The following is a 20,005-nucleotide window of genomic DNA, read 5'->3' as shown; positions in this document are numbered from 1 at the left end:
AAAGGAAGACAACAAGAGAGGAGCAGAGGCACAAAAACCTGAGAAAAAGACAAAACACTTTTTAAAATGTCCATAGTAAGTCCTTATTTATCAATAAACACGTGAAATGCGAATGGATTAAGCTCACCCATCGAAAGACGTGGAGGGATAGGATGGGTTTAAGAAGAGCCCCAGGTGTTAGAAGAAATACGAAGAAACTTAAACACTAAAATCCGAGTTAGATCGTAACATTTTTTGTACGACGCTCTGATACCAAAGTCTTGGTTTGGGTGTTGGATGGCTCCTAACTTTTTTTTTTTTTAACCCAATTGTCCTTAAGCTTTAGATCACCAGCTTCACTTTTGAACTGACGATTTCAGTTATAAACATGCACATTACTTCTTGGTTCTTAATACTGTGCTCAGTGCTTTAGCAAATAAATGAACAGGCCTTTAAAAGTTAAATAAGACCCTCTCACGTGCGTTTTCTCACTACTTTTCTGAATAAATTAAATAAAATACTTTGTAAAACGTTTTGATCAGAGAAAATTTTTATTTTTTCCCTCGTTTTTCAGTAGTTTCAAAAATGAAAAGAATAAAGCGAATATGATCAGGAACACTTTCGGGGGCAAATATCTCAATTAGCAGAGTTTCCTTTCATGCCCCTCTGACGATGTCAGCTCGCGGTCATCTCACGGGGGAGTGACTTCCTTCTGGCTGTGAGGAGGGCTCATGCAGCTTGCTATCTGCCCGTGTCCCCCGAGAAGCTCCACGCGCCAGGAGAATCCTTTGCTTTCTCTTGTTTTTCAATTTTCACCCACATAAGTTGTGATGGTTAATGTGTCAATTTAACTGGGCCATGGGGAGCCCAGACTCTTGGTCCAGCAGGACTCTGAGTGTGTCTGTGAGGCTGTTTTGGGGATGAGAGTAACATTCAATGCTGTAGATGGACTAAAGCAGATTGCCTTCCCCAATGTGGTGGGCCTTGTCCAATCAGTTGAAGGCCTGACTCCCCACATAAGAGAAGCGGGAACTCTTCTGGTCTGACCATCTTAACGGAGACGTCACCTTTTCTCTGCCTTTCGGAGTGGACCTGAAACACCGGCTCTGCCAAGGGCCGGTACCTGCTGGCCTTCAGATGGGAACTGTGCCATCTGGACTCCATGTTCTTAGGCCTCCGGGTGCGTCTGGACCTCAGCGATCGGCCCTCCTGAGCCTCCAGTTTGCTGGCCGAAGACCTGGGAACTCGTCAGCCTCCCTACCGAGTGCGTCCATACTCATCTCAGCCCTGTCTGTCTTTGTGCATTGGGCTAGCTCTCCCCACCTCCCCCAGAACCCCGACTAACGCATGCGGTTTGCCAAATACGCTTCAAAGCAACACAAAATTGAACAGAGGCTGGAGGCTGGGAGACCTCCCCCGAGGTCCTGCCACTTAGGCCTGCTCACAAACTTTGGTCTTAACACCAAGCTGCAACGGCTCGGAAAAGAACGAAGATACTTCTAACTACTGGGCAGTAGCGTCTGCAGAGGTTGTGCTTGCTCACGCTGGGAATTGTGTGATGTCTGCCGAGCTACGGGGGTCTGCTGTGGCACCGGGACCCTCCTGCGCTTTCTGACGGAGTAGTGCATTCGGTGAGGACACGGCGCACATGCACACAGCGAGTGAGCGCTGAGCAGAGTGGTTGGCGCTGTGTCCCGGCTCAGATTCCTGCCTAATTACAACAATATTGTGTAAACGTCGGTCACATGCATCTGCTTGTGAAACCCCCTGCCATGTGTGCCTTCTCCCAGGACACCGCACACAGTGACTCAGCACCGAGTCCTTGCCCTCCCAGCCCCCTGGCGCTGAGCACAGGCGAGCAAAGCCCCGCAGCCCAGGCGCCCGGCACCGAGCGTGCACAGGCCCCGCGCCTCCCCCTGCGCGCTGGCGGCTCTGGTTCTGGAAGAACCTACTTTGCGGGCCGCCGCGTGAAAGAACGAGGCGGTCCAGCCTTTGAGACCCAGGGAAGCGCCGGCCACCCGGATCCGGTTAAATGGCATGACTGTCAGCGACAGCATTCTGGTCAAGGACACTCGGCAGATGCTTGGTCGTCACAGCCCCACCGAGCGCGGCGGCGGCTCTGGGGTTTGAGAACACCGAGGCCGCGCAGGTGGTGTCAGGGACGGGCTATGCCCGCGGTCCTGTGTGGAGCGGAGATGGCCGGAGGTGCCTTCGCCAGCCGCCCCGGAGCCTGCGTGGACCAGCTGGTGGCGCTGCGGGGCCTGGGACCGGCCAGCGCTGGTTCTCCCCGAGGAAGGGCCGCCTTCTCCCAACGCCAGGTGTCCCTCCGGGCGCGGGCACAAAGATGCCCCCAACTGTCTTCTGGCTGCATTTCGTGTCCATCTCTGTGTTCTCTGCCACCCCAGCTCCAAGAACCTCCCAGGGGTGGGGCTGCCACAAGCCTAGTCCTCCCTCCCTTGGAGAACAAAGGTGACCTGGGACCCACCCCACTGTGCACCCAGAAGCCCTCTTCAGCCCAGATCCCGATTTCCCCCTGCTTCGCTTCCACGTTGGCAGAGGCCCTTCTCTGACCTTCTCTGATCTCCTGGCTCCTGGGCCTGGTCCCTGCTGGTCACGCCTCACCCACCCCCGCTACTCCCACCTCCACCGGGCTCGCCCCGCCCCTCCTCGGCTCGCTCCGCCCCCTCCTCGGCTCGCCCCGCCCCTCCCGGCTCGCTCCGCCCCTTCCCGCTGCTCCTCGCTCCTGCCTGCGGCGCTGCCCTGTCGTCCTACATGCCTGTCACCCGAGCGGAACTGACCCCCTACGCCAGCGATGCTTTCGCGAGCCCGTGTTTGTTGGGACGGCGTGGGCGGGGCTGGGGACTGCACTCTGCTGGGCGACAGCCACCTCCCAGGCCCCTGTCCCCCGTCTGCTGGACTCCAGCTTCTCCGTCCTCTCCCGAGTCAGCACCCAGCGAGGAGCAGTCTTCGTGCAGGGCCTACCACGCCTCACCCCCGGGGACGGGGGCCTGGGCGAGCATGACCCTGGGGTCCCCCTGTCTGCGATCCATCGCTCCTAGGCTGCGGTTGGCCCGAGGTGGCCTGAGTCCCCCGCACCTGGCATCGGAGTGGCCTGGAGGCGTCTGCTGACACCGCCCCCTCTGACCACAGCCGAGCCGGCCTCGTCCGACCCCGAGCGGGAGACGGGCCTGGATGTGGGCTTAGCGCGACTCCGCGGGCCCCGGACTGGACTCGCAGTTCCGGTTCCGATCCGGCCTCTCCACGCAGGCGGGGCTCCCGGGCTCTCTGCGCTCCAGACGCCGCTGGCGACCCGGTGAACTCGCGTTCCACCGACCTGTTTCGCTGCACGTTTCTGTCCGTCTGTCGCCCGTTACCCCAGCGTCTTCTGCCTGACACTGTCCCATCAGCTGCTTGCGCGACAGGTTCCCTCCACTGACAGGTGTTCAGGTACCACTCCAAAGTCCCCTTCAGCACCAGCCAACCGCAGACGCGCCCCGCACACACACACTCATGGGTCGCTGCGCTGTCCCCGTATCTCCCAGCACCTCACTCACTTGCGTGCATACCACTAGTGTCACGATGTCACCGCATTGACCTGAGACAGGCGCGACGGGCTAGTGAGGGGACGGCAGAGTTTCAGGTAGAAGAAGTGGCAGCTTCCACACCCCTAAGAACAGCATTAGAGGCACAGGGTCGTTCGGGCGGGAAGGTAGGCGGGGGCCGACCATGGCAGATCCCTGGGGACTGCCAGCAGGGCACCCCATGGTGTCGTTCGTGCAGTGGCCCTCTGGGTGCTTGGGGGAATGGCTGCAGGAAGGACTCGGTGACCAGGGTGCTGCATGGCAGTGGGCAGCTTGCGGTCAGTGGCGTTTGTGGGCTCGGCACCCCCAGCTCTGTGCTGTTGGCTCGCAGCTCCCCTGGGGAAGGGCGGAGGGGTGACGCTGAGGAGGGTTGGGAGCTGTCAGCCCTGGAGCCTGCCGTCCCAGGGACTGCCCAGCCATAGCCAGCAGCCCCAGAGGTCGGTGGCCCCGGCTGGTTATAGGGACGGGCAGACCAGAGACGGCCCAGCTTGGGAGTGGGCGGCCTCACAGCCGTGCAGCAGGATGGGCCAGGCCCCCAGGGAGAGCGAAGTCCCGGGGGGCTCTCGAGAGGCGCTAAGCCACCAGAAGAGTGCAGGCCCCCTCCCCCCTCGGAGCTGGGTTTCTCCGACGTTGGGGGCACGCGGCCCGGCCCCGAAGCAGGTTCATGCTTGTGCCCATTTCCGGGGGTGCGGGCAGCATCGCCCAGCTGGCTCAGGGCTGGCACCTGGGCTCTCCGGGAAGGGGTGTCCCCGCGTCCGCCTGCCTCCCGCGTGTGGGGCTGGGCGGCCGCATCCGCCCTCGCAGAGCCCGCTGCGGCCCTCGTGTGTGTGAGCGCCCAGCTCACGCCAAGAGCGGAGGCAGCCGTGACCTCACCCGCCTGGCCTCCATCCCCACGAGCTTCTTCAGGAACTTTCTCTTCCTGCTACCAGCGCTGGGCACACGCTCAGAGGAATCACACGCTGTTGTTCCCGTTGCTGTTACGACATGGTGAGTTCCCGAAACCCCCCGCCCAGAGGAGGGGTGAGAAAGCCCTCGCTTACTCACGGCCCCAGGAGCCTAAGAAGAAACAGATGCCTGCGGCTGTGACATCTCACATGCAGCAGCTCTTAGCCTACTGCTCCCAGCCCTGGATGTCACAGACCTGGCTGGGGTGTCGCCGAGCCTGAGGCCGCCCTGTGCCCTCTGTGGCTCCTCCCGGGGCCCGCGGCATGGCAGTGAGGGTGACGGGTGCCCCGCCCCCACCCCAGACCCCGCGGTTCCCACAGGGACTCTTCCGGCGGGGTGGGGGGGCCGTCACCTTCCTCCGTTTCACTTCCACTTGGCCGCTCGGAGTTTCTGCGTGGAAAAGGACAGAGTTCATATTGTTCACTTATGAATCAGTTTGTTCATTTTTTTTTTAACTCGAAAGTTATTTATGAAGCATCCATCACCCCTAACTCATGCCAGACACTGTCCCAAGTTAACAGACAGCACGAGTGCCTGGAGATGGTCCCTGCCTTCTTGGTGTCACATTTAGTCCCGCCTGCCAGCTGCCCGAATCCCCCGCACATCTCCAGTCATGGTCCCTGGTCCCTGGTTGATGCTCAAGTGTTTCTTGTGACTGAAGCTGCCACCCGGCGGGCAGCTGCCCGGCGTGAGCAGGACTGTTGACCCTCTTTGCTTCCTGCGGACCCATAGTCCACAGAGACCCCTTCCCCCCAGGCACTGGAAGCCAGTCCCCTCTCCTGCACCTGGGGCCACACCCAGTGCCTGGAACCGAGCCCGTGCCCCATGTGGCCGGGACATAGGGGTTGCGCTGTCACCGCTGGGAGCAGTTCCATGGGAGGACAGCCCCCAACCAAGCACCTGGGGTGCGATCTGCCCCCTCACCCCGCCTTCTGCACAGGACACCCTAGTGAGCTGATGGTTGGGCCCAGGGAAGACAGTTCATTTTATCTTGTCACAGTGAGCTGTGGGGACCCCTGTGGGTTCTCCCCACCACCGGAGCCTGTGACACCCCCACCCCTGCAGCCTCAGAGAAGCGTCTGGGCTGAGCCTGACCCTGGCCAGTGGCCGGAAGCCCCCTCCGTGGCAGCCCTGATGCTGCGGGCTCTGGCCGGGTGCTTTTTCCAGAACCGGCTCCCTGCTGGACCCTGTGGTGTTCACAGTCTGGTCCTGAGCCCCATCTTTTTCCTGTCCCCTCTGTCCTCCTGTCCCCAGCCTCGGCATGGCTCTCCTCCATTCGAGCACTCGGTGACTCGGGGACCATCTGACTCACTTGGTTTCTGAGTCACTCACAGTTCAGATCATGAATGCTCTGCCTGCTCTGTGGACACAGGAAATGCAGAAGCATCAGCTAGGTGACAACTGTGGGATGTGGCAAGGGTCACACATCAGGTGGGGGTGGGGCTAGGCAGGAGCTTGGTTAAGGTGCCACGTGCCCCCAAATGCCACACCCATGACACACACTCTCCACCGGCCAGTCAGGGACCCTCCACGACCCTCCGCCCCTCACTGTGATCCCTCACTTCGAGCTCTGGGCCCCAAGCCTGGCCACCATGGGCTGTCCCGGCTCCTCCCTCTGGGCCCCTCCCAGGCTCGCGTGGCCTGTCCTGTGCTCACCAGGGAGGGCTGGTGGCTGCTTTGTGCTGCCTGCTTTCTAGATCTCAGTCTCCCCACCAGTTTGGGTGTCTGCAACGTAGGCCGGGCCCTGGCGGGTGCTGACAGCACACTGGCCCCCGCCTGGGGATCCCAGCGGGCCGGTCTCCAGGCTGTCCCACCTGACGCGTCCGCTGCGTCAGGCCTCCTGTGTGTGCGTCAATCTCTGATGGGAGCGTTGTAGCTCAGGGCTGGGCGAACAGAAGTAAAGCCCCCGACAATGGAACCTTCCGGAACCTGGCAGCGCATCCGCATGAGTTCGCTAGGGCCGCTGTAACAAAGCACAAGACGAGCGACGATGGAAACACGAAAACACAGCGTCGCGCGTTCCAGAGCCGCAGGGCTGAGACCCCGAGCTGTGGGGCCACGCGCCTTCAGGGCTGGGGGGGGTCCTTCCCACCTCTTCCGGCCCCAGGGTCTCGGCCACCCTGTGGCCTCTGCTTGAGGCCACATCCATCTCTGCCTGTCCTCACATGGTCTCCTCACACAGACACCAGGCATAGGGCTGGGGCCGCCCTATTCTTGTGTGCCACATCGTGCCTTGAGCCACCTGCGAAGACCCTGTCGCATCTACAGGGTCGAGGTGACACGAATGGGGGGCCATCCGACCCAGCGTGCTGCCTCACACGGCCCTGCTGCGGCCCTTCCCCTCACACTCGCCATCCGCATGCCCCTGCCTTACACACTCACTGCCCCCACCTGTACACTCACTGCCCCCACGCTTTCATAAACTCTTCCCTTTACCCCTTTCCTTTACACACACGCTCACTGCTTTACCCCTTTTCATGCACACTCTGTCCCCCACCCCCTTGCCTTGCTTACACACTCTCACTGTCCCCATTCATGCAAACTGGTGCTTTACTCGTCGATTGACTTTCCAAGAATTCCTGGACTGCCCATCATGCCTCTGACCTTGCTTTATGGTTTTATGGTCACAGATCCCCTGTCCTGTGGAATCTGGCCAGGGTCCCCTCCGCGTCGCCTCGCTGCAGTCCCCGTAACAGTGGGGCACAGAGGCCAGCCTCACCCTGCCTGCACCTCTGTGCCCATCGCCTGTGGGCCCCCTTCCCAGCGCCTGGGCTGGCTCCGGCCCCACGTGGCGAGCAGCCTCTGCCCAGCTGTGTCTGCGGCTCCTTGTCTTGCACACACACCCTCAGAGTCCACCCTGGCGTCCCGGGCATGTGCCCTCCGCCTGGTGCTCTCTCCGCGCGTGGGGACCCTGGGCGCGTGGGGACCCTGTGTCCTCGGGAAGCCCTCTGCGGTCCTCCCCTTGAGAAGGTGCCAAGGAAGAAGTGTCTCCTGCGGACCCCAGCCTGGGGCCCCCACTGCCAGCTGCTCCCCGAACAGGTGGCGCCATTGCTGGGGTTCGCTTCCCCTGTCCCCGCGGAGGCGGCACGCCATCCTCCTTAACACGGAGCTCCGGGTTAGCAGAGCAGCCTTGCCACGCAGCCTGCTCAGCACACACGCTAGACCGGCAGCGAGGAGGACACGCGTGCGGGGCCGGGGCCTGACCCCGCACTTACGGACGGGGACGACGAGCCCGCCAGCGAGGCGACGGAAAACGACAGTCCCCACACACTCTGGGAAGATCCGGACCAGCCGCGCGCCTTTAGGGTTCGAGATGATGTCGAGTTCGCTTCAGAGTCCAGATTTTTTATTCAAACGATGACAGTATGACCAACGAGCTGACCGAAGGGACATCTAACCTTAAGGGGACCTGCGTTCTGAGTCTAGTTCCTTCTCTGTCTGTACATCGGACGTGCGTGTCGTCCAAACACGAGCAGGGACCAGGGGCGTCACCCTTTGTAGTTACGCCTCTCCCTGCCTCGGCCTTGCACACCCACGGGCAGGGAGCGCCAGGCCCCCAGCCTTGCTACCTGGCCTGTGCCGTGGTGGCCGGGAATGGCGCCATCTTTTTTTGCTGCGTATATATGACCTTCAGCTGAAGGCCGACCGGTCACTGCTGTTGCACACCCACCTCCGAGGCAGCCAGCCCATGAGAACAAGACCTGGGGCCGTGGTAAGCCCTCCACATGTGCGCCTCTCTCTGCCAGCTCCGCCCACTCTAGTGAACCCCTTCATCTCTGTGTTATCCCCAGCGCGCCTGGTGACTCTCCTCCTCTGTGCCCCTGTACACCCCCATTGACCCTCCTCTGTGCGCCTTCCCTTTTAGTGCTTTTAATCCTCTGAAGCCCTCCTGTGCACCCTGTCTCTGCTTGATCTTTCTGTTGCCCCCCTCCCTCCATGCACCCCCGTGCACCCCTCTCTTTGCCCACCCTGTCCCTCTGAGAACCCCTGTGCGCCCTGCCCTCTGCTTCCTCTGCTTCCACATCCCCCCGTCTGTGCCCACCCCATCCCGGGCCCCTCTGCCTGTACAGCGGCGTGGCCTTGGTGGCAGGTGACCACCGGGAGGGTCAGGGGGCCAGGCTGTTGCTGCTGTTTCCGCTTCCTGGTCTTTATTCTGCACGAGCCCCGTTGGGGTGTGTGTGGGGGGCAGGTCAGGCTGCTTGGTCAGCTGAGTTCATGGCAGCTGGTTCTGGGGTTCGGGCTACTAGGAGAGTAAGTGCCAGGTGGACTGGTCCGGGTCTGGTGACCACACGGAGAGGCCGACCTGCGGGGCCCGGACTGAGCAAAACAGGAAGGTTGCGGACGCAAACGAGCTGCGCCAAACCCGCTGCTCGGCCGCCTGGCCGCGCGAGCTGAAACGTGTCGCTTCCTCTCGGATTAAGTGTTTTTTTTTTGTGAACGATAAATTAATTCATCTGTGTAGTGACTTCACCCGTCACAGACCAGGTCCTGGCGCCTCCTGGCTCTGCGCCCCTGGCCGGACCCGGGTTTGGGGGCGCTGTCGCTCGGCCGCCGCGCGGGGTTCTCCAAGCGCAGCTCGCGTCCTCCGTCCTAAGTAGGAAGAGCCAGTGTCGCCCGTTTATTTATAGCACTTCGCGCAGACAGGAAAAGCCAGCGCCGCGCTCCCCTCCGGCCGCCGCCTGCGGCCCGCGGGCGACGTCAGCAGAAGGGGCTGGAAGTGGCCCCGGTGCCAGGTGCGCCGAGCGAATGCGCGCGGAGGGGCGGTGACGTCACGCCTTCGAGGGAATGAATTAGGCGCTTCCCGGAGGCGAGCGGCGCGCGCCGGCCGCGCATATAAAGCGGGGAGAGCGGTCCCCGCCCCGCGCCCCGCCGCTGCCGCCGCCGCCGCCGCTGCCGCCCAGCTCCCTCCCCGCACCCCGCACCCCGCACCCCGTCGGCCCACGGAGCTTCGCCCATGCCAGGTGAGGCGCTGGGGCGCTCGCCGCGCCGGGTCACCGCGGCGTCACTTTTGGGGACGCGAGCGCGCAGACAGACGCGCCCAGGGCCCGAGCGGGACCGTGTGCGCGCCCCGCGGGGAGCCTCGGGGCGGCGGGGACCCCCGAGGCGCTCGCGGCGACCGCTGCGGTGGCGGCCCCAGAGTGACCTGCGGACGCAGCACGGTCTGTCATTGCGGGGTGGCGGGGTGGCGGGGTGCGCGAGAGAGGAATTAGAGAAAACGTCCCCGACAGCGTGAAGGCACCGCCAGCGCCTCTGGAGACGCCAACTCGAGCAGCGTTGATGGCCCAGGCGGTGGCGAGTGTCCTAACCGCTGGTCCGCGGGCGCCCCGACCGCGCTCGGCTTTGGGGCCACCTGCGCGGGCAAAGCCGGCGGGCTGTCATTAAAGGGGACCCCTCCGAGCGCCGGGTGAGCAGCACAGCCTTTCACCGGGTCACTCGGCGGAGGGAACGTGATCTTTGCTGGGACTGCTGGCATAAAGAGAGTTTTAAAAAGTCTAGAAGTTCTGATGACGCTGTGTGGCAGAAGTATCTTCTCTGGAGCAAATGTAGCGGTGGACGCACTCCACGGGTGACGGTGACAGACCCCATTGGGCGTGTGTCCGTGGCTGTGGTGTGTGTGTGACCTGGCCCCTGGTAAACTCTAGGGGCTAACGGACCCCAAGCTCTGAGGCCACACCCCCGCCTCGCCACTCTGGATCCTGCTGTTTCTTTGTTGTCCTGTTCTGGACCCTCAGGCTCATTTGGCGAATGACAGAGCTCTGACTCTGTGGCACTTCTGCCGCAGGAGCCGGTGGGCCCGGTTGATCAGGACAGACTTCATCTACCCCAGTTAAGCCCAGACTCAGGAAGCTGGGCGTCCAGAATGTTAAAGCTTATATTTTGGACAGAGCCCGCCTTGCCAGGGCCAGCCGTCACCTGCTGTCCGTAGGGGACAGACGCACGGAGGGCACTGCACAGCCTGCCCACTGCTCATTCGATGGTCACTTAGCCGTGCTCACGAGCCAGTGCCAGGCTGTCCCGAGCACCATACAGCGTTAGTCTCAAGAGCCCTGTCACCAGCCTCATCCCTGTCACTGCCACGACGCTGGTGAGTCACCGGAGAGCCCCCCAGGTGGAGGCCCAGCCGAGTGAGTGACAAGTGCCTGTGCGTCTGCAGCATAAGCCCTCACAGATGTGACCGGCTTAGTTTATCGGTCACAATCGCCCCGTGCTTTCGTTTACCTCTGAGGGAACCAGCGTAGGGGTGACAGGCTCCCTGGGCAGCACCGTGGCCCCCGTGGGGCACAGCTCGGAGATCCTGGACTTGCTGGGCATAGCCTGTGCAGCAGGCATCTGGACCCAGAGGGACCGGAGTCCTGCGATCACTCCTCTTACTCTGGGGACCATCCCCACCCAGGAGGTGACCTCCAGTCTGCCAAATACCTCTGCTGAGGCAGTCTCCTTGCATCTCTCCAACACTGAGACACTAACGAGCTTTGAGATCCTGACGGGAGAGGAATTAGGGCCAGGGGTTCGGCTTTGACTCAGGAGACGGGGGACGCACAGGGCAGGGAGAGACCTCGGTGCCAGTTGCCGCTGAGGATGGGGCAGGCGAGACCCGGCGGGCCGGAGCCAGCAGGGCTTAGTGGAGCGGCTGCCCCAGGGCCCTGCCTGGGGTCCCGTCTGCTGCGGAAGGAGGCTGAGGACAGGAAGGGACGGGAGGCCTGTGGGGGGAGCAGCCGAGCAGAGCAGAGTGAAAACGGCATCAGAGCGGAACGCTGTTCTCGTAGCTAAGATACCACGAATTTAGTTAATTCTCGTTTGCAGCTCACATGTATTCCGTTTGTTATGTGTAACTGTTTTCCCTGGCTGCTCACACCAGCGCCTCCGTGCCGGTGTGTCCCCAGGTTCCAGCTCCTTGGTGCAAGCCTGGACGGCATTTCTCGGGGCAGCATTGCCCTGGGGGAGGTTGGCTTTCCCAGCACCCCTCACTGCACCGCTGGGTGACCACGACAAGGTTTACCTCCTGGGTCGCGGTGGGGACTGAATACCATGAGCATTTAGCATGTGATTAGCTCAGAGCTTCACAGCAATCCTAGTTCAGTACGATCAGCCCCACTTGAAAAGCACATTTCTCATCTCGCTGTTACTTCCCACGAAGCCACCTGTTGCGACGTTTGTGTATAAGCTGCTTTTAAGTGGTCACGTGAGTGAAAACGTGGACCTGCGCGGAAAGATGCCGCGTGCACTCGGATCTAACAGGCTCTGCTCTGCCCACAGGAGTCCGGCCGCTGAGAGGCGGGATGCTCTGGATGCTGGTCCTGCCTGGCCTGTGGGCCTCCTGCAGCGCCCAGGGTGAGTGGGGAACGCACCGCCTGGCGTCCGGCCTCGTGCCACCTGAGGGAGGAAGGGCCACCACCGACGCTGGCGGCTGGAGCAGCTCAGCTCTCAGAGCCCTCTTACCTGACTTTAGTAAATATTTGTTTGCTGAGTCCACTTAACAGGATATGGTTGATTTGGGAAAAATCCAGTATTAGAGAAAAATACCTTCCCACCTGGAGATACAGCCTTTTCCTGGACACATTTTGGCCCTTTTTCTACGGGCTGTGTTTACTAGGTACTTTCTAACTTTTTTGCTTTCGGCTTCTTTTCCCCACTTAAAAATATATTATAAAAATATTTTCCCAGGCGCGTATACTTTTACAGCATATTTTTAATGAGTGTATAACATCCCGTCAGAAGATTAACCTCTACTTTTCAAAAGCCAATTCTCACTTACATTATTGCTATATTTTCACTAGTATAAATGATACCACAAGCGGTAGCACTGTAAGTACATTTTTACTAGCAAAGTTCCAAAAGTAGACTTGCCGGATCGAAGGTTTTAATCATTCTGAGGTTTTGGGGTCTCGACGGCGATGCAGTTCATCGTTCTCTCAGCTACTCCAGGGGTCGTAAAGCTCTAATTTGCCAAATATCGGATGAAAGGTTATGCTCTGTTTAAACTTCCTTTTCAGTAAGTTCTCTCGAGTCCATTAAATGGTGATTTTGGTCAGGTCCGATCACTTTTCTTTCCAGTAGTTTAGATGATGACGTAAATCAATTTAGTCTCAGACTTGACTCCGCCACTGCCTCCGAGCCTTGCAGGCAGCGTGCAAGTGGGAGCAGCGTTTCTGCAGGACAAAGAGACAGCACCCCAGTTTGTTAAACTCAGACGACCTCAGGAAGAAAGCAACACACGGTCCAGTTGCTTTCTGACACACGTGGATAGCAAGGCCGAGGATGCATTTCTTTTTTAGGGTTTTTTTCTGGCAATCAGATGGTCGAGAGCGGGTTGCAGGGATCTGGGATGGGAGCACATGGCTCGGAGTCTGGGCTGGGACAAGGTCGGGACCGTGAGCCAGGACGCCCCTCAGGGCCATTCCCTTCCTCGGGGTTCCTGCCGTGCAGAGTCGGAGGCTCTAAAAACAGCTCCGGGTGGCGTAGCCGGTCACCGGCTTGGTTCCGTTGTTGATTATGGCTCCTGACTCGTCGAGGGTGGAAGCTAGCCCTGGGGCCAGCAGCTGTTTCGGGGACCGCACCTGGAGTCGCAGCAGGGGACAGAGGGTGGTGATTTGGCCTTGACCCCCGCAGCACTAGCACCTGTAGAAGAGGAAGGGGACAGAGGGGCGGTGGCTGCCTAGCCAAAGCCCTTGTGCGCAGGTCGTCCTCGCCACCTGCCCTGGCCTCCCACGCTGCCTGCCGCTAACCTCCCTGCTCTGCTCCCTTGGCAGCTGGGGACCAGGACGAGGACACTGTCGTGGACCTTTTCAGCGCCAGCAACATAAACCGGAAGACCATCGGGGCCAAGCAGTTCCGGGGCCCGGACCCCGGCGGGCCGGCTTACCGCTTCGTGCGGTTCGACTACATCCCGCCGGTGGGTGCGGCCACCCTGGGCAGGATCACCCAGGCCATGCGGGCCAGGGAGGGCTTCTTCCTGATGGCCACCCTGAAGCAGGACCGCAAGACCAAGGGCACGCTGCTGGCCCTGGAGGGCCCCGGCGCCTCCCACAGGCAGTTCGAGATCGTATCCAATGGCCCCGCGGACACGCTGGACCTCACCTACTGGCTGGACGGCACGCAGCACGTCCTCTCCCTGGAGGACGTGGGCCTGGCCGACTCGCAGTGGAAGAACGTCACCATACAGGTGACCGCCGAGACCTTTAGCCTGTATGTGGGCTGCGACCTGATCGACAGCTTCGCCCTGGACGAGCCCTTCTACGAGCAGCTGAAAACGGACAAGAGCAGGATGTACGTGGCCAAGGGCTCCTCTCGGGACAGTCACTTCAGGGTACGTGCGGCAGGACCCCGCGGGGCGAGGCGGAGGGGGCCTCGGAGGCCTGACAGCTGGGCGTGCCCCGGCGTGGTGCCCGTGCCAATGCAGGCCAGGCACGCACATGCTCACAAGTGTGGCACACGCAGGGACACATGCACACACAACACAGCCGCTCATGCACGTACGTCACATGTGGTGTGTATAGACACGCACGCAGGAACGCCACACCCACACGCACGTTCACACAATGCACAGCAATGCACGCTGAGATTCACGCACTTGCAAACACGCACACGTGCACACACAAATGCTATACCATGTACTCGTGTGTTCATGCACACAGACACCTCCACTGCACACCACCACACGCCTGCACACGCGCATGCGCACACACACCACACTGTTCCACATCAGGAATGGGCAGAGTGAGCTGTCGCAGGTGCACTTCCCCCCTGCACAAACGGCCATCGGTTACCGGCCGGATGGCCGATGTGATGGTCCTGGCTTCGGCCACTCAGATGTTTCTAGTCACCACAGACCGATCCCGTTATGGGGACCACCCCCCCACACTCCCATTCACTACTGAGATGAGAGGAACGTAAACTAACAGCTGTGTTTTTCTAAGGAGACTGATTTATGAGGGGCGGTTCCATCCTCTCCTGAATGAAAGTATTTTCTGGAAGAGGATCTGCTAAAACCACAAGCGCGGGGTCTGCCCCGGAGCCGACACATTGTTCCCTTCCAGATAGGGAAACAAATGTGCGTTTAAATTCAGTTATCCGAGGAAAAGGTAACCGAGTTTAAACCCCTTTGTCGGTGTCGTGGCTAAAAAGTTTTGGAAGTGACAGACGCAGAATAAGCCCTTGCACCAAGGCTTTGAACCTGCGGAGCAGAAAGGCGGGGAAGAGATGTCCTCCCCGCTTGAGACCGCGCCCCGCGTTCCCGCAGCGTCACCCCGCAGGCGCTGTGCTCACCGCACGCTGCTTCTCTCCCTGCGCGTGCACAGGGCCTGCTGCAGCACGTCCGCCTGGTGTTCGAGAACTCGGTGGAGGGCGCGCTGAGCATGAATGGCTGTCCACGCGGCCAGGGAGGTGAGCGACCTTCCCCACGCGCGCCCTGTGCTCTCCCGTCTCGGACAGACTCCGCTACGGTGTGCGCGTGTGTGTGCCTGCACTGTGCCTGCATGTGTGTGCCCGTGCACATGTGGATGCATGTGTGCATGTGTGCGTGCGTGCGCGTGCATGCACTGTGCCTGCATGTGTCCCAGTGACCTGGCATAATAGTGTGCAGCAATATTGTGTGTGCGTGAAATTGCATGCATGTGTATTGTGCCACGTGCACATGTGGATACGTAGTATTGATACATATCTCTTGTGTGATAGTGTGTGCTGATGGCGAATATTGGGTGAGTGGAATAGCATGCGTGCACATGCATGTGCATGTGCCGTAATGCACATGTGGAAACATGTGTGCATTGTAGAAATCGTGCCGCGTGTGTGTCGCGTGTGTGTGCATGCTAATGCCTGCATATGTGTGCCGTGCACGTATTGAATGCATGTGTGCATGTGCATGTGCTCACAGCAATAGATGTGTGTGCATATATGCGTGCGCGTCGTGTGTGTATACGCGTGTGGATGCATGTGTGCTGACGTGGCGCATGTGTATGCGCCGTGCGTGTGTGCATGCACTGTGCCTGCATGTGTGTGCCTGTGCATGTGTGGATGCATGTGTGCATGTGCGTGTGCATGTGCTTGCGTGTGCGTGTGTGTACAGGTGTGAGAATGTGGGTGAGTGGGATGCAAATATAAACACCTGAATAAAATGCCGCTGTCGTCATCTAGTTAGCTGGTCGACTTAGACATGCTGACGTTTTATAATGAAAAATTAATTGCTCGAAGGATTGATTCTGAATAAATTTTAACAATCTAAAATATCCCATTTACGAGCTGAAAAAAACAGATCACTGCCCTTGTAACATGATTTTAAGTGCATGCCAATTTTCTAGCCTGTTAACGTGTGAAGAGCGTGTCGCTAAGCTAATACCACAGACGTTTGTCGGGCTTAGGTGACAGAGGGCTCCTCACGCCGTTCATAGCTGTCGGGATGGCCCCCTTGTGAAAGTCCATGCTGTCCCTATTGTCTGCTAACTGCTTTTTGAATTTATGTCCAACCATGATTTGCCAGCATTTTCTTGAGCGTTAAATTCACGAAGGTCACTGTGCTGGACTCTTTAAACCCAGTCTGTCATAGGACCCTCTGAACACCTGTGTGAGTTGGGGACCCAACTGTGTTCCCCTGAGAGGTTAGGAAGCTGAGGTGCGGGACATTCCTATGAGTCGCCAGGTGTAACTACCTATGAGCAGCAAGGCTGGCCACCCTCCCCCAACCCCCCTGTCCGCAGGGGGCCATGTCTTATCTGCTGTGTGGCTTATTAGGAGCACATCTTCGTGTCAGCCCCAAATCGTGACAAAAGTAAGCTGTCCTTTATGGATCAAACTGTGGAGACTGGCCCCTCGGTGCCCCTGTCACAGGCCGAGGCATGGGGCTTTCAACCTGAGGCACCCGTCCGCCTTCCTGTCCGTCCGTCCGTCTTCCAGACATTGGGTAGTTGAAGTACATGTAGGACAAAGAATCAAAACAGTGATTTTTGGCCAGATGTGGAGGGAGGGGAGATTTTTAATGCCTCCTGCGACCGTGCTCGCCATTCCCAAGGCCTCCTGGCCGAGGCCGCTGTGGCTCACGACCGAATCTCGTCTCCTTTGTCCAGCTCCAGCTAAAACGCCCACGTGCAGCCCCTTTTTGGGGTGTGGTCGTTGAAAAGGCAGAAGTCTCGAAAAGGCTGAGAGAGCACGCTGACACCCGGCACCCGCCCTGCCGGGAAGGCTCCGCGGGACGCGGGACGCAGAGAGAGCGGGGGCGGCTCCCGGGGGGCCCTGATGACGGAGCCCCGCTGTATTTCAACAATGGCCGATCGTCACTGTCACCCAGGACCCTCAGCTGAGCTAGGCAGCATGTCACTGTCACAGCATAGGACAGGGAGACAGCTCACCCTCAAGGAAAGGGCGGTGGCACCAGCCTACCTCAGGTGGTCCCACTGTGCGCCTCCGAGGCGCTCTGATCCACCTCTCGTACTTCCCCGCAGCCGAAGCCAACGCCATCAGCGAGGACACGGAGACACTGCGCCTGAGCCCGCCGGGCACTGAGCACGTGGTCCCCGGCGCCGAGCACGTGGTCCCTGGTGCCGAGCACGTGGTCCCCAGCACAGAGCACGTGGTCTCCAGCACAGAGCACGTGGTCCCCGGCGCCGAGCAGAGGCCCGGGGTGTGCGAGCGCTCTTGCGAGGAGCTGAGCAGCATGGTCAGCGAGCTGTCGGGGCTGCGCGTCATCGTCAACCAGCTGCACGAGAATCTGCACAAAGTGGTGGGTGCCAGGGGCCCAGGGCCAAGCACCGTGTCCCCCGTCGTGACCTCCACCACCCGCCAAACCGTTTGGGGTCTCCGCGAGGCTCTGCAGGGGTGTGGCCAGAGCACAGCTGGGTGCACATGAGAGGGACTGGGACCCTGTGTGGTAGGGCGACACGTCCCCCAGAGGGACAGCCTGGGAGAGCCACCTCTGCAGTGACGGGAGTCACCCACGCAGAGGGGTCCAGCGTGGCGGGGTGGCCGCGGAGCCTGAGACGTGGGCCTGTCCCTGAGGATATGACGTGCCCATGGCCACTCTGAGTTCACGTGCACAGCACGCAAGCAGGGGACTGTCGCAGGTGCTTTGGAGTTTGCGGGTTAAAGTTGAGAGAAAGTCGTCTATGGTGGCGAGGTTCCCTGAGCCATGTCATTCTTGGCGGCTGCAGGCTGAGCTCCTGCCCGGTGGGAGGCGACTGTGGCTCGTGCCCCAGGGGACACGGAGGGAGCGCTGGGAAGGGGTCTCGCGTCTGGGTTTCCTCCTGTCCCGAGGGCTCGCAGGAGATGCTTGTGTCACCGCCTGTCCCCATTGCCCTGCTCCACGGTGCAGGGGCCCTGAGCCCCTGTGAGTCTGCAGGATGGCATGGGACCAGCACCATGTCTCTTCCATGGCTGGCCCAGGGAATGCGCGGAGCTGGGGCAGCTCATGGCAAAGGTCAGGGCGCCGGCTAGGGAAGCACATTCTGGAACATTCCACCACATGCACGGGCTGGGGCAGGAATGGGGGTTGGAGCATGACCTCCGCAGGGTGCCGCTGACTGTAGGGGAAGTCGCAGGTCCTCGGATATGGCGGCAGCTTGGTTTTCTGGGTGAGTTGACTTGACAGATGCTTGTCCTGAGAGGCACATTAGGTATCTCTGAGGGCGGGCGCCTCAGCCTGGCTGGGGAGCACCCGGTGACAGCAGCCGGCCATAGCGCCTCGGCCATGAACTGATCGGCCAGGACACGCTCATGCAGCCTGCACCGGGGTCAGGGCGGCGGCGAGCTCCCGGGACACCAAAATCGGGGAGGTTGTGTTTCTGTGTGTTGGGGCTGGAGATGGTCCACGACTTCCATCCAGTTCTCAGAGGTCCTATTAGCCCATCAGAAGCCACCACTCAAGGACCATGTCCCCAGGGAGCTTCGGCCAGGGGAGGGCGCTGGGGGAGGGGTGAACGATGCAGCGTTCAGGGCATAGTCGCTGTAAGTTTCACTTACTCGTGTTTTTAAATTTTGTATTTTCCACCCCCAGACAATAAGAATCCTGTGTGTGCTTGTCCTGCCCTTGCCTACTGAGGTGACAAGCGGAGTTCAGTTTCCAGCTGGGGTCGGCCAGGAGGGCCACCCTGTCCCTTCTCCCCGCCGCTCTGTCCCTTCCCCTGCCTCCCTGTCCCTTCTCCCCGCCGCCCTGTCTCACTATCTGGCGCCGCCAGGCAGCTTTGTCTGCTGGGCACGGTGACTGCAGGGACCAGACATTAAGCGAGCAGGTGCGGCTGAGGTGCCTTTGGCTAAGAGCTCCGGGGTGCGATGGCACCTGTGGAGGTTTGACACAGATTGAGTCATCGTCACCCTTGGTGGCTGTGTCATCTCACCAGAGATGCTCTACAGGCCAGTCAGTCCCCACTCTCGACGGCGAGGGCTGTTGAGGCAGCAGGGACGTCTGCGTCTGCGAGCGTGGTGACCCGTGTCCAAACTTAAACCATCCCCGGATTTTCCAGTCTAGCGACAACCAGTTCCTCTGGGAGCTCATCGGTGGCCCCCCAAAGACAAGGAACGTGTCGGCTTGCTGGCAAGACGGCCGATTCTTCGCAGAAAATGAAACCTGGGTGGTGGACAGCTGCACCAAGTGCGCCTGCCAGGTGAGGCCTCGGACGCCCTCTCCCGCCTGGGCCTGGGCCCCGCGTTCACGTCTCACGCATGTCACACGAATGTCTTTCTTTCCTTGTAGAAGTTCAAAACCGTGTGCCACCAGATCTCCTGCCCGCCCGCGACCTGTGCCAGCCCGACCGTGGCAGAGGGCGAATGCTGCCCCTCCTGCTTCCCCTGTGAGTGTCGCCGAGAGCGAGAGACGCCTCCGTCCAGTAGTGGCTGGTAGTTTCGCCAGCAAGGGGAGGGCTGAGGCCTGGACTGGCATGGTCAGCGTGGGGCAGGGCGACCTCCAGCCCGTGCCTGGCCGCTCGTCGCTCCCGGGGCCCAGGGTGTGGCTGGCTGCGAGGCTTTAAAGCCAGGGGCCGTGTCCCGGCCGTCCCCCCTCAGTGGGTGAGCACTGGGGCACAGGGCCCGGTGAGTGAACCCCGCTGTGAGGCAGGCCCATGCGGAGCCCAGAGGCAGGGGCGAGTAAGCCTCGCAGACGCATCCTCTGGAGGAATGAGAATGCCAAATGGACGAACGAGCCGGCCGCCATCGCCCAAGCGGTGCATTCTAGTCACAGAGGCACGCTCCCCGGAACAGACAGTGACACGGAGGGAAGGGACGCGCGTCCACACCCTGTCCCTGCCCCGTGGAGGTGCCCACGTCCCGACAGCCGAGTTGACAGGAGAGCCTCACTTGGGGTCCCCACAGGGCGCAGGTGGCCCTAGCCCACCGCAGTGCTGTTCCTGGCCCTCGGTGGCCCGTTGCCACTTGGTAGGTGCCTCAGGTCTGCTGAAGTCCCTGCTGCTCCCTCACACCCCCAGCCCCCAAGCGCTCTCCCGCCTGTCACTGCGCCTTCGCCCAAGCTTTTTCTCTGTCTTCCGTTCTGTACTTGCTGGAAATCAGTCACCCATCCCGGG

The 20,005-nt window shown here is 60.5% G+C and overlaps 1 protein-coding gene and 1 long non-coding RNA gene across 2 annotated transcripts in view; one reads left to right on the top strand and one right to left on the bottom strand.

The window, feature by feature from the left end:
- Positions 1 to 302: 302 nt before the first annotated feature.
- LOC120617311 (uncharacterized) lies at positions 303 to 2,601 on the bottom strand. Its single transcript, XR_005656885.1, has 2 exons — positions 1,932 to 2,601; positions 303 to 1,690 (listed from the first exon to the last, which is right to left on the bottom strand). It is a non-coding gene; the product is annotated as an uncharacterized LOC120617311 (long non-coding RNA).
- A 6,712-nt stretch (positions 2,602 to 9,313) lies between these two features.
- Positions 9,314 to 20,005, top strand: part of THBS2 (thrombospondin 2) — a 23,593-nt gene continuing 12,901 nt past the window's right edge. Inside the window, exons 1-7 of the mRNA XM_039881802.1 lie at positions 9,314 to 9,466; positions 11,763 to 11,837; positions 13,256 to 13,812; positions 14,804 to 14,888; positions 16,940 to 17,217; positions 18,953 to 19,093; positions 19,183 to 19,279. Of these exons, the coding sequence (XP_039737736.1) occupies positions 9,460 to 9,466; positions 11,763 to 11,837; positions 13,256 to 13,812; positions 14,804 to 14,888; positions 16,940 to 17,217; positions 18,953 to 19,093; positions 19,183 to 19,279 (1,240 nt within the window). The 5' untranslated portion in view covers positions 9,314 to 9,459. The remainder of the gene's footprint in view (positions 9,467 to 11,762; positions 11,838 to 13,255; positions 13,813 to 14,803; positions 14,889 to 16,939; positions 17,218 to 18,952; positions 19,094 to 19,182; positions 19,280 to 20,005) is intronic.

The sequence above is a fragment of the Pteropus medius genome, unplaced genomic scaffold (genome assembly GCF_902729225.1).
Source record: "Pteropus medius unplaced genomic scaffold, Ma_sr-lr_union100, whole genome shotgun sequence".
In the NCBI taxonomy this organism is placed as follows: Eukaryota; Metazoa; Chordata; class Mammalia; order Chiroptera; family Pteropodidae; genus Pteropus; species Pteropus medius.
Note: the sequence above shows the minus strand (reverse complement) of the source record. Positions and strands in the feature narration are given on the sequence as shown.